This window comes from Heptranchias perlo, chromosome 25 (genome assembly GCF_035084215.1).
Source record: "Heptranchias perlo isolate sHepPer1 chromosome 25, sHepPer1.hap1, whole genome shotgun sequence".
Classification (NCBI taxonomy): Eukaryota; Metazoa; Chordata; class Chondrichthyes; order Hexanchiformes; family Hexanchidae; genus Heptranchias; species Heptranchias perlo.
The window spans coordinates 41,457,361-41,471,020 of record NC_090349.1 but is presented as its reverse complement, the minus strand read 5'-3'; the positions used below and the strand labels follow the sequence as shown (position 1 = coordinate 41,471,020).

Sequence of the window (13,660 nt, the reverse complement as noted above, 5' to 3'; positions counted from 1 at the left end):
AGTGTAACTGTGGTCAGCTGACCCTGAATTGCATTATACAGGTACTGGTCCTGCAGTATAAATAGTTTCTCAAACTCCTGGTCAACTAACATTCCCTATAGACAGTGGTGTTCTCACTTCCTTTGCAATATTTTCTGTATGCATCTATACTGGATTCTGAGGGGTTGTGTTGGCTGCAGTTGTTATATTGGAACCAGTATTACTGTATATAGACACCTATAGAATCATAGGTTACAACACAGAAGGAGGCCATTCAGCCCATCGAGTCTGTGCCAGCTCTATGCAAGAGCAATCCAGCTAGTGCTACGCCCCCATCCTATCCCCGTAACCCTGCAAATTTTTTCCCTTCAAGTACTTATCCAATTCCCTTTTGGAAGCCACGATGCCTCCACCATCCCCTCAGGCAGTGTGTTCCAGATCATAATCGCTCACTCTGTAAAAAAAGGTTTTTCCTCATGCCACCGTTGGTTCTTTTGCCAATCACCTTAAATCTATGTCCTTTTGTTCTTGACCCGTCCGCCAATGGGAACAGTTTCTCTCCATCTACTCTTGTCTAGACCCCTTATGATTATGAATACCTCTATCAAATCTCCTCTTGACTGTCTCTGTTCCAAGGAGAACAGCCTCAACTTCTCCAGTCAATCCATGTAACCACAAAGTCCCTCATCCCTGGAATTGTTCTAGTAAATTTTTTCTGCATCCTCCCTAAGGACTTCACATCTTTCCTAAAGTGCAGTGCCCAGAAATGGACACAATACTCCACTTGTGGCCAAACCAGTGCTCATCATGGTTCATCATGACTTTCTTGCTTTTGTACTCGATGCTTCTATTTATAAAGCCCAGGATCCCGTATGCTTTTCTAACCGCTTTCTCAACCTGCCTTGCCACCTTTAACAACTTGTGTACATATACCCCCAGATCTCTTTGTTCCTTTACCACTTTTAGAATTGTGCCCTTTAGTTTATATTGCCTCTCCTCATTCTTCCTACCAAAATATATTACTTTGCATTTTTCTGCGTTAAATTTCATCTGCCATGTATCCGCCCATGCCACCAGCCTGTTTATATCCTCTTGAACTCTATCACCTATCCTCCTCACTGTTCACTACACTGCCAAGTTTTGTACCATCTGCAAATTTGGAAGTTGTGCCCTGTACACCCAAGTCCAAATCATTAATATATATCAAGAAAAGCAGTGGTCCCAGCACTTGACCCCTGGGGAACACCACTGTACACCTCCCTCCAGTCTGAAAATCAACTGTTCACCACTACTTTCTGTTTCCTGTTACTTAGCCAATTCTGTATCCATGCTGCCACTGTCCCTTTTGTTCTATGGGCTTCAATTTTGCTGACAAGCCTATTATGCGGCACTTTATCAAACACCTTTGAAAGTCCATATACACCATCAACTGCATTGCTCTCATCAACCTTCTCTGTTAAATCATCAAAATACTCTATCAAGTTAGTTAAACACAATTTGCCTTCAACAAATCCGTGCTGGCTTTCCCTAATCAATCCGCACTTGTCCAAGTGACTGTTCTGTCTCGAATTATCGTTTCTAAAAGTTTCCCCACCACCGAGGTTAAACTGGCCTGTCATTGCTGGGTTTATCCTTGCACCCTTTTTTGAACAAGGGTGTAACATTTGCAATTCTCCAGTCCTCTGGCACCACCCCTGTATCTAAGTATGTTTGGAGGATTATGGCCAGTACCTCCAATTTCCACCCTCACTTCCCTCAGCAACCTAGGATGCATCCCGTCTGGACTGGGTGACCTATCTACTTTAAGTACAGCTAGCCTTTCTAGTATCTCCTTCATCAATTTTTAGCCCGTCCAGTATCTCAACTACATCTTCCTTTACTGAGACTCGGGCAGCATCTTCCTTGGTGAAGACAGACGCAAAGTACTCATTTAGTACCTTGGCCATGCCCTCTGCCTCCATGAGTAGATCTCCTTATTTTCTAGTTAAATTCCAAAGGGAGCTGAAGGAAACCTGTTTTTGAACAGGGTGCTGATGTTTAAACTCCGAAATATGAGGTGAACGAGGTAACTTCTTCAAGCAAAATGAATCCAAGAATATTAATTCATATTTACATTTACCCTACTGTTCCTTTTGAGCAGTTCAAAATACATTATATTTAGGGTTAAAGAATGCAGCTTGGTAAACACTTCACGTGTCCTATTTTAAGCTCATTTCAGACTGGTTTCGTAGCGAGTAGAAATTAGAGTCCTTGTTGAAAAGTGCTTGGCAAACACTGTTAAGATTCTCGTCAATGATCATTCCAGCTGCAATCCTTTCCAAGTACTCGTTCAAAGCTGGTGGGAGAATAAATGTGTTTAGAGAAATGCTCATCACTGAGGTATCCACCAAGTGTGATGTGTATTATTAAAATATCATAGAACCACCATTTTCTGATCACTTCGGTCTTTATCCTGCCACATTCCACAAGCTGCAGTTCCACTCATCACCTTCTGTTAGATTTAACAGAATGTAAATAGTGGCGCCATGAGGCTGATAAATGTTAGGCTGTACTAGACAGTGAAATATGAATATTACTAAGCGAAGACCACCTGGAGTTTTGCACAGATCCAAGCCAACTAAACTCAATATTTTAATTACATTAAGCCCCAACAGCTGCCACGTTTTGTCATCTGCAAGTGTCTTGTGCATTGACAGTTTTGTGGATGAGTAGTGCTGTAAATATGTAGTGTAATGATGGTTGGAATCAACATTCTTTTTAATCCGCTGCTCCACATAAAACAGCTGTATTTGGATACTACCTACATGGCTCTTTCTCTTTCCACCCCTGGTTTACAAAAAAGTGTTACTTGGTTTTAACTGTTCCAGAAATGCTACTGGAGTGCTCCAAGGTCTTATAAGCAACAAAACAAATATTTTCCTTCTGTATTCTAGCATTTCTACAACTCCATAGAAGTGTGGTTCAACTCAGTTCAGAACTGATTGTCTCTCCTCCCTGACTCTCTTTACCTTTTCCCTCCCCTTTCCTGGACTGCACTTGCATGATGCTTCCATTTGACCCACACCAATCAAACTAATCATCCTCACTTGGAAATGATCATGCCGTTAGTCTGGGTTCGAATTGACTTGGGCAGATCAGAAGTGAAAAATATCCTAGCCCACTGCCAAACGCTTTTTTTCTTAAACTAAACCCCCCCCCCCCCCCCCCAGAAGAAAGTTTAAATGCACTGCTCTTTAGTTTTATTATGTTAACATTTTGCGATATGCTAGGAGTTCACTACATGTCTGTGACTAATGTGAACGCACCATTCAATGCAGGGATTCTGTTAAATTGGGGTGCCGGATTTAGTATTTCACATTGTTGATAGTTGTATGGTCTGACATGTATATGGATCCAAGGAACTTCTCACTGTTTCTTTTGAAGTGTGGAAATGACTAAATGAAGACACTTAACAGTGAAGCATTCATGAGCAGTTCCTGGCTTGTGTGAATTAGCCCAATGTCTGAATGCAATTTGGTTATCAAGCTCCAGGGAATGTTCCTTTTGGGCGTATGGACTTCTTCACTAGGGAGGAGGAACAAAACAGATTTGGAGGAAAAAATTGTTAATCATGTGATAGTGAATAAGCTGCAAATATTGACCTAAACAATCATTTAGACTCGTCCTGTTTCGACTTTATAGAATCATAGAATTTTACAGCACAGAAAGAGGCTTTCCAGCCATTGAGCCTGTGCCAGCTCTGAGCTATCCACTTAGTGACATTCTCCTACCCTTTATCTGCACTTTAAAAAAAAAGTTTCAAATATTTGTCCATTTCCCTTTCTGAAAATGATTATGGATCCTGCTTCTGCTACTGTTTCTGGTAGGGCATTCAATGTCCGAACAACCCTCTACTTATATTAAAAAAAAAGCAATTCTGCTCATCTCTCCCTTCATTCTTTTGTAAACAATTTTACAACACCAAGTTATAGTCCAGCAATTTTATTTTAAATTCACAAGCTTTCGGAGGCTTCCTCCTTCGTCAGGTGGTGATGGTTTTATATTTATGCTCACTTCTACTAACATCTACCAGTGAAATTGTTTTTTTCCCTATTTACTTCAACAAAACCCCATATAATTTTGAATGCTTCTATCAGATTTCCTCAGCCTCTTCTGCTCTAATGAAAGCAAATGATTTGTTTAGGTTTAGCATTACCTCTCTTGTACTTTATGCCTATAGTTATAAAACATAGGGACCCATAGGATTTTTTTTTCAACAGCATTTTCAACCTGTTGTTCCATTTTTGAAGATGTTTATTTGAACCCCTTAGTCTCTGTGATCCTTTGCTCCTTTTAATTTTTTTCTACGTGGTGCATATGTCCTCTCTTTCTTCCTACCAAAAGGCAACACCACACATTTCAAGGCCATAAATTTCATCTGCTGTCTGTCTATCCAATTTATTAACCTGCCTGTCCTTCTGAATTTGCTTATGGTCCTGTTCACAGTTAAACACACTTCTTTGGCAAATTTTGATATTCTGCCCCCTTTTGCCGAGTCCACATCTATCTACCTATATATATTAAAACAAATCGTGCTGGCTGTCTTTAATTAACCCATGTCTTTCTAGGTGACTATTAATTTTATCCCATATTATGGCCTGTTGAAGCTTACCCACTACTGATAGCCTGATGTATATCTTTCTCCCATTTTGAACAGAGGTGTTAAATTATCCACCTTCCAGTCATCTGGCATAACTTCCATATCCAAGAAGGTTTGGAAGACAGTGGTCAGAGCCTGTACTATTTCTTCTGCCTTCCCTCAGCATTCTAGGATACATGCCTTCAGGGCCTGGTGCCTTTTCCATTGGGTTCCACCAATTTTTTTTAGTACTGCTTCCTTATCTATGGTTATCCTATTTAATTGCTCCAACTTGTACCCTTTAACTCCCACTACTACATTCTTCTGTGAAAACTGAGGCGTTCAGTATCTCTGCCAATCCTTCATCCTCCATAAGAAGATTTGATTTTTTTTATTACTAATTGGCCCTACCCTTTAGTCTTTTCCTTCTTTGTGTTCACAAAACCCTTTGTTTCCATTATCTGCCAGCCTTTCAACTTACCTTTTGCGTTCTAATCTTTTTATGCTTCCTCTCTATTTTACTTGATTTTCTTCTGTATTATTAGCCCTAGATTTGTCATATGCTTCATTATCCCCCCCCCCCCACCCCCAGCCTCCCATTTTCACCTCAATTTTAGTTTCTCAATTCATCCAAGGAACTCCAGTTGAATCACCTTTTGTGTGAGCACATGTTTGAATATTTTATAACCAAGAATGTTCAGCTCCTAGTCATGCTGTAGGCTAAGCCAAATCGCAGTTAATGCTATTATATCATACCCCTCCCCCCCCATAGTAATTTGTGCTTCTTGCTCACCAATTTTGTTCACTATATATTTTAAGCTTTTACCTACACACAACTCAAACCTGCCTCTTGTCTTGCGGTGAGGATGACTGTGAGTTAAGTTAATGCATGTAGATTAAATGTCATTCATATCTTCTCAGGCTATGAGCTGCTGTACCAGCCCGAGGTGGTTCGACTCTACCTGTCCTTGCTCACAGAAAGTCGAAATTACAACACGTTAGAGGCTGCAGCGGGTGCCCTGCAGAACCTAAGTGCTGGCCAGTGGACGGTGAGTGCAATAATATAGATAACATTGAAATATCATCCAAGGTTTCACATTCTTAAATACAGCACCCCAATTGCTAACTGCCCTCTTTTTTTCCCTAAAAGATGAATTCTCTACAGAGGAATCTAACTTGTATCAGTATTTCAGTTGACTAAAATAGTGTCCAATAGAAATTGCTGATTGGCCACAGGACTGGCTATGGTGATACTGTTTTAGCCACATGCACTAATTTTTGTAGAAAACTCCTTGCATACACGCACACAATACAGGTAAATGTACTTCACGTATATATTTACTTAACCAGCATCTGCCACCATTCAGTAACCAAGGAAGTAAAGCACTCAACGATCAAAAAAACACTTGCACACTCTGCTTTCACCAGCAAGCGCACACAAAGGTTGAGTACACCTGCGTACTCATGCAAATGAGTATTGAGATCACATTCAGACTATGGTGACTTACTCATTTTTTAGTTTCTAATCATGAATGCAATTAGTCGCATCTGGATTCCCAATTGGCCACATGTGGCTAGGGGCTAACGTATTTGACAGTATTGATCCAAAAGATATCTCTCTTGGGAAGGGACAAGGATGAATGACATTGCTTCATCATTGTGAAATGCATTCCAGTAAGAGTAAACATATTGAGGCGGTACATTTTTGGAGTCCCCGAGCCTCTGCAAAGTTAGGGGACCCAAAAAATTTCAAGAAGCCGTCCGTGCAGATCCTGTGAAAAACATCAGGTCACTTGGACTTCACAGAGCTTCATAGACTCCACACAGCACTTCTTTGTATAGTCAGCTCGTGCTTTAAAGATGTGCTGTAAAACTTTGAGAATTTTTGGCTCCTAAACAAAATGCAACTTGTTCGAAATCCTGTGCTTTTAATATACAGCTGCAGAGCACATTTCGGATACAATTTGTGCATGCACCGCATGAAGGAGCAACCACTGGTCGGAGCTTTTGGTGGGCAGGGGGTGGGGGAGAGGGGAGGGGAAGAGAGTGGAGAAATAGCCCTTGGAAGAGATGTATGTTTGTGTAGTAATTTTTTTTAAAAGGTGGCCTTTTTTCCCCTTTATTTCCTGTTTAAGTTAAGGGTCATTGTACTAGCCTGAAAGCAAAAAGTAATTTTTCTTGGGGGAGAGGGGGAAGGAATAAAACTGCATTTGCATGTGTGGAAATGTAAAAGCATTTATTTTGAAGAGATTTTTTTCAGGGAGTACCGAACATTACGGAAACATTTTGGGAAGTGCCACTTTACAAAGAAATATCCACATCCATAATACACTTCAGAGGTCAAATGGTTACTAAGAATTAGAGAAATGGGGGAAAAAAAACACTAATGGTTACACAGATTTGGAATTAAATTAAATGTTGGAAATTTTTAATTACAAACACGAAATGCTGCAAATGCACAGCAGGTTGGCAGCATCTGAAACACAAAACTAGGTCAACAGAACCTGGGCAGGATTCTGCTGAACTGTTAGATCTGAAATATTAGCATATCTTTTTTGGATGCTGACTGGACTATGTATTTTTTTGTTTGTTTTGACGGCACTGTTGGAGTTACTGAGCTTAATGAGGTGCTTCATTGATGTGCATGGTTGAAGCAGAGATACCCTGGATGAGTTCTCAGCATTTGCTCTTTAAACAAAGTGTTTTTTTTAATATAAAGATTTCATTTTTTTGAAGGGTAGGTGATGACTTGCTCTTCAAATTCTTAACCAATGCTGCTGTGAGAATTCCACATTTATGGGCTGAGTTACTTCACAAACTATCCTTCATGATCTGAGTTTTAGCTCTTCAGTGTTAGTAAATAATCAATTACTGTAGTCTTCATTAAACTGAGTAATACTTCACATATATTAAAGAAAATCCAGACTGGGTAACAGAATTCAGTTTCTCTAACTTGTAAAATAACTTTATAGTGTGCAGCTCTCTCCAGTATGCACTGATATGCAGATGGTTAATTATTTTGGTAATTTTGCTTGTAATTACAGTGGTCTAGTTACATTCGTTCAACTGTGCGGAAAGAGAAGGGCCTCCCTATCTTAGTGGAGCTGCTGAGGTCAGATTCCGATAAGGTCGTACGAGCTGTGGCGATCGCATTGCGTAATCTTTCTGTAGACGGACGCAATAAGGATCTCATAGGTACAGTACCAAAGATAAATGTCAAGGTTTTAGTTTTTGTAACTTTTTTTTTAAGTGTCAGCTTGTCTGAATCACTAAATAACTGCTCTTGTGGCAAAACAGTGGATTCTCATCCAGAAGGCACTCATTGAAATTCTAGTCTTAACCGTCATTTGAACTTAGTTGACCTCGGTGTCACAATTTTGCCAATTTTTATTTGACCTACTGAATGGACTGCATTGTAATGAAGGACTCTAGCTCCTGTCATGATCTGTCTCATCCTGTCCAAGGGAACTATCTCTCATCTGATGACAGGACGGTATGATCAATGGCTTTGGAAGTCCTTACCACATACTGTGTTACTCTCCCAACTGAGGGAGGCAACGTGCCAGCAAGAAACCATAGAGGGGACTATGGAACCAGCTGAAGATGAGCTGACATGTCAGTTGGCTGCAGACTTCTGTGGTTTCTAATGCCAGGAGGGAGATGGCCTGTCTTTCTTTCTCCCACTGCTGTCCCCAGCACCCTCAGAATTGATACTGCACACTACACAGTGACCCAGTTAACGTGTAACCAAAATTCCCCCCCTCTCTCCTAATTTAAATTCCTGAGTTTGGGGTTTTAAGCAGCAATGGAAGTCAACCCATTGACTGTGGTTGGGGGAAGAAGTGGGGGGAGAATGTGAAAAATTTTAATCATGAGTACTAGACTGCCCACCACAAAGAATCATTTTTTTTGGAGTCAAAAATAAGTCTTCCTCTGGATCACTCAATCCACTTTTAATAGTGAGCAAGGATGTCCTCTCACACCCTCTGCATTTCTATAGTGTTGAGTGTGGAATGGTAATGTTTTGGGATTAGTCACATTTGGCTGATTTCACTCCTTAAAATGTACTATTCATTCATTTTTTTTTCAAAGCATACATAATATTTTGAAAATTTAAACCTGACAGTGAAATATTTTATCACTTTTTTAATATTTTGCCTTATTGTGGTATTTGCTATACTGGCCACAATCTTGTTTTCTTGGTTAGGTTACATATGTAACCTATCAGAATGACACTACATAATGTGACTGATCAGAGCTCCAATAAGAATATTAGTTATATTTTGGATATACCACCAGCTCTTTAGTGCTGCAGAAATGTTTCATTTTGTGTACATTTCACTAATTGAGGTGTCCCCAACTATTGTAAAACAACTTAGGATCTATTGTGCTTGACGTAAAGGAGTTTTAGGTTTATTGAAGATAAATTCATAATAAATGCACAGCACAACAGGTACTGAAGAAGGGAACACTTGCTAATTTTGGCATCAGATGTCAGAATAGAGAATTACCAAGTCAGTTTAGAGTTCTTTAAAGTCCCTTAACCTCAGAAGAGCAATCTGCTCCCATCTCAAACTTCATGCTGTGAATTTTTCCATATCCCACACAAACCATCTGTTTGGCCTCCTTGGGAAGACTAGTTTTTGCTCAATAGCAGACAGTTTTTTGCTATAAACTTGTAACCACTTGGAATGAATCTGACAAAGCTCATTTAACTTGGGACTTTACAAACCAACTGAGACCAGACCTTTTCATTCCACTAGTCTGTGTAGGATATAAATCCAGGTCTCTGGTGCCCCATTAACTTCAGAGATTTGCTTCTGACAGTCATTGAGAATGACCCTGTAAAGTAAACAGTGATGCCAGTGCAATCGGTGGCACCAAGACTCCTTTTAAAAGGGGAGGGGGTCATCTCGTACCTCTGACAGTTGAGTGTCCATGATGTCAAAGATCGACAGCTGCCCCAGCTGCGATCGCCAGGCTGCAAATACCTGCATCTAATACCTGGATCAGTGTAACATTCATTGGAGGAGTAACTAACTTACAAGGAAAATGCGACGGGTAGGCAGGTGAGAAATTGGGGGTTTCATGCCTTCAAACAGAAATTCTTGAAGCAAATTACTGTTCAAGCCCATAGAAAATAATGTTTCCTGTAAAACAATTTCTTGAGATGGTTTTTCAGTTCAATCTATTAAAATAGCACACTAAGACATAACTAGCAGTTACGGTATGAGCATGAAACAGAACCAACTTTAATTATCTCTTCAACTGAATGTTATGATGCATGCTTTGGATAAACTGCAGATTGTGAAATGAATGTATTTGTGAGCTCAGGAAATAAAACCCATTGAAATGTTGCAGCTGAAATATTTTTCCACAATTCAACAGAAGAGTTGTGTTGTCAATTCCCACAAGGCCTTCTAAACTAGATTTTAAGCATGAAGCGTAAGTGTGTGAATATATTACACCTAGCGATGCATTTATCACCAATAGCAAAAGCATACTTTTCTGATTGAAAAATATTTGGCAGCGATAAAGTAGGTTAACTTAATCCTATTAAAATGAAATCCATTCCGTCCTGCTGTCTTGTCATTCTTGAAAAGTATGTTCGGTAAATGAGTTTTCATGATTGTATTTTCTACCCCCATGCTATTCTGCAGGTAATTATGCTATGCATGATCTAGTAAGCAATCTGACGGGAGGCCAACAAAGACCTGCCAAGAACCTTGAAGAAGACACAATAGTGGCAATACTCAACACTATCCATGAGATTGTTACTGACAGTTCATCAAATTCCCGATCCCTGATTCAAGCACAGGGCATTGAGAAGCTTGTGGCAATCAACAAATCCAGGTAAACTCAGTAATGTTTATAAATTAGCTATAAAATTCTAGATGTTTAGAGGAATTTAGATTTATGTCTGTGAACTGGAAGGTCCTTTCCTCTTTTTGGTATTTAGTTGAGCACTATTCCTAACAGACTGCATTTGCAGAACCAAGATTTTATTTTGTAACAAATCCAAAACAAAGCATGCAGCTAATATACAATTCCTTGGCCTGATCAGGAATTGGAGGCACAAACTCACATCCTGCTGCTCCAGTGTTGCTGTACCATTGTAGAGTTCTTAAAACCAGGTTTTTGCCATATTTTCATTAGAAGTGAATCCATTGAGAATTAAAACTGGGAAAATGTCTTACCATGTGCAGATATATGCTAGTATAAATCAAGTTAGTACATACTGTTATCAGACATCATTAGTGTGCGTATTCATGAGACGGTAAGAGTTGATACACATATATAGTGTCCTGGAATAGTTTGTACTTTCGGGAATCCTAAAACTTTGAACTTTCTCCGTAATGGGAATTCCGAATATGTTTCAACCAAGCAAAATATATTCTCTCTGCTTCTGAATACTCAGGTCTCTGTGCATGTTGTCCCATATAGCTTAATTATCAGCTGCAAGAGCCTAATGCATTACTAAGGCTTAAGGGATTGCATGAGACTTTTAGTTGGGGATTAAAATAATAGGCAAGCTGGTAAATGTGTGGAGAACTATTTTTTAATTTGAAACAAAGGCAACTACAGTTTACTTTCAATGGTCTTCAATACGTCACATATATTGAAACTGTCTAAAGATGCATTAATATTTTTGCAAATTTTTAACTTGTCTTTTATTGATTTGAATTCAACATTGTAGCCAGTCAGTCAGGGAGATGAAGGCTGCAGCTCATGTCTTGCAGACAGTATGGAGTTACAAGGAGTTGAGAAATGTTTTGCACAAAGATGGCTGGAACAAGTCCCACTTCCAGGTAAGCGTCCCCTTTAGGACATTAAGTAAACTGATGTAGAATAATTTCTAGGTTTTTGTTGTGCAGCTTTGAGGGATGAGTTAGCTGCATAATGTGGACTGTTAAAAGGTCAGCAGTTTTGTGGAGAGAGTTGACAGCATTTGATTCAAGCTGTAGTTATACCATTAGTATATTATCTACATGTTCATCACTAATTCGTTAAACCTTTCAAGACAGGATTATGTTGTAATTTTTCAGTCTAGTCGGCCATTTGTACGATATTTAAGTCACAATTTTGCTTCATCTGCAAGGGCTTTTACAAGCTCAACATGACAGTACAGCTCGCAATCTGACCTCCTGAACTGATTGGGATAGACAGGACGTCAAAAACGGAAAGTGCTAAACATACAAATAATATTGACTTTTGCTCTCTTCTATAATTCAGTTTGTTATAAAAAGCTATTTGACTGTTCTGAATGAAATTTGAATTTGAAAGGTTGAAGTAGAAAATAAATGAAAATGCATTGCATTCTTGAGATTGTTCTGAAGGTGCAAACCATAAATCACTTGTCTTTAACACTCTCTTATAGACTAAGTTGATCTCCTGTGGAACTGCTCATGGACACCTTTTTTTAAAAGTATATTTATTATATGTCCTGCAGTATATATATTTCCTGCTATTCCATTGCTTACCCAATTATATATTGTCTCGTCTCTGCCAGAAAGTCATGAGACCAAACACCACTCCAGGGCTTGAGCATGTAATCTAGGTTGACCCCCTGGTTCAATAGATGAGACATTAAACAAAGGTCCCAGCTGCCTGTGCAGATGGATGTGAAACATCCCATGACACACTTTGAGGAGGAGCAAGGAGTTATGGTGTTCTGGTCAATATTCCCTCAACTAGCGCTATCAAATCCATCATCATTGATATAATTCATTACTATTGGCACTATTAGGGTCCTTAAATAAATATAATACTATTTAAGTAATTTGGTTTTCAGGCACCAATCATACTTTATATTTTTCAGTTTATTGTTGCTTTGGACCAATCACTTAGCAGAAGTTATCTTGGAAAAGTGTATGGTTACCATGAATCATTGCTGAATTAATTAAAACCTGCTGAATTAATTGAAACCTACTGAATTGCCACCTCCACCTGCTCTGCTTTTACTAGCAATGGTTCAGAGTCCTGTCAAACAAAGACTGAACAATCTGATATCTCACATTCTTGTTAGCAACTAAGGTACATGGTATTGGTAGAAACAAATCAGTGGTCACATGATTACTGTTGGTTAATGAGATTCCCAGAAAGTGACACTAACAATTGAAGAGTTGCATGATTACTATTGGCCAACAGGAATGCTCAAAAGGAACTTAATATTTTAATTACAGATTTCCTAGTATTTCTATTAGTTTTAGGAAGCTCATGGCTTGTGCCAGTGCTAATAATAATTCAGTTTTGTACACAGAGCTTCAAGAAATATTATGATGTAATCTAAGAATAACTAACTGACCATTTCAGAAGTCTATGATGTCTTAGTCAGTGGGTAAAGTCAATATGTAGCTAAGTCACAAAGTCCAGGAAAATCTTTTAATTCCCAATCTGATCACAGCCAGGGTGGGGGTATGGCTTCTATAACTGGTCCTAGTGCCGTGGATTTCTTTGGGTGGGGTGGGTGGAGATGGATAGACTAAGGTTCCCGCTGATGGTCACAAACAGATGAACCCTGCTGGAAAGTCTGCATGTTTGATTATGGCAGAATCGGATATAGCTGCATTATTCTGCAGTCAAATCAGCTACTGATTCCCACTGTTTAGACTCGCACTTGAAAAATGGCTGCATGGGTGAGGTATTAGGGGGTGCCTGGCTCTTGTGGAACAATACTCGTGGATGAACCTTTCAGGATAGAGGGAAAAGCAAAGTTTTAAAAAAATTATATCTATTCATTGCATCAGAACTGAATTTCTTACTGCTTTTTTTTTAAAACACTATCTAGCCTAATGTAACTACACTCCCCAAAGGAGCTAGAAGCGGTGGCAAGGCAACTGGCTATGATGACAGCACTCTGCCATTAATTGAAAGGAACCAGAAAGATGGTGAGTATTGGTCATTAGCACTTGGTCACATTCTCTTGTGTCTCCAATTTGTCTGATTTATGTAGCCTGCCTGCAGCACCAACATTCATCGCCTTAGATTTTAGAAAATACTATACGTTTAATATACATCATTTAAAACATCACTTTCTATAAGGTAGCCATACTAAATTATCCT

General features: G+C 39.2%; 1 protein-coding gene across 9 annotated transcripts in view; it reads left to right on the top strand.

The window, feature by feature from the left end:
* arvcfb (ARVCF delta catenin family member b) overlaps window positions 1-13,660 on the top strand; it is a 268,627-nt gene that overhangs the window by 240,622 nt on the left and 14,345 nt on the right. For all 9 annotated transcript variants that reach the window (XM_068006115.1, XM_068006116.1, XM_068006117.1 and 6 more), the window contains 5 exons: window positions 5,519-5,646; window positions 7,642-7,792; window positions 10,258-10,450; window positions 11,295-11,406; window positions 13,386-13,485. In XM_068006115.1, the coding sequence (XP_067862216.1) occupies window positions 5,519-5,646; window positions 7,642-7,792; window positions 10,258-10,450; window positions 11,295-11,406; window positions 13,386-13,485 (684 nt within the window). The remainder of the gene's footprint in view (window positions 1-5,518; window positions 5,647-7,641; window positions 7,793-10,257; window positions 10,451-11,294; window positions 11,407-13,385; window positions 13,486-13,660) is intronic.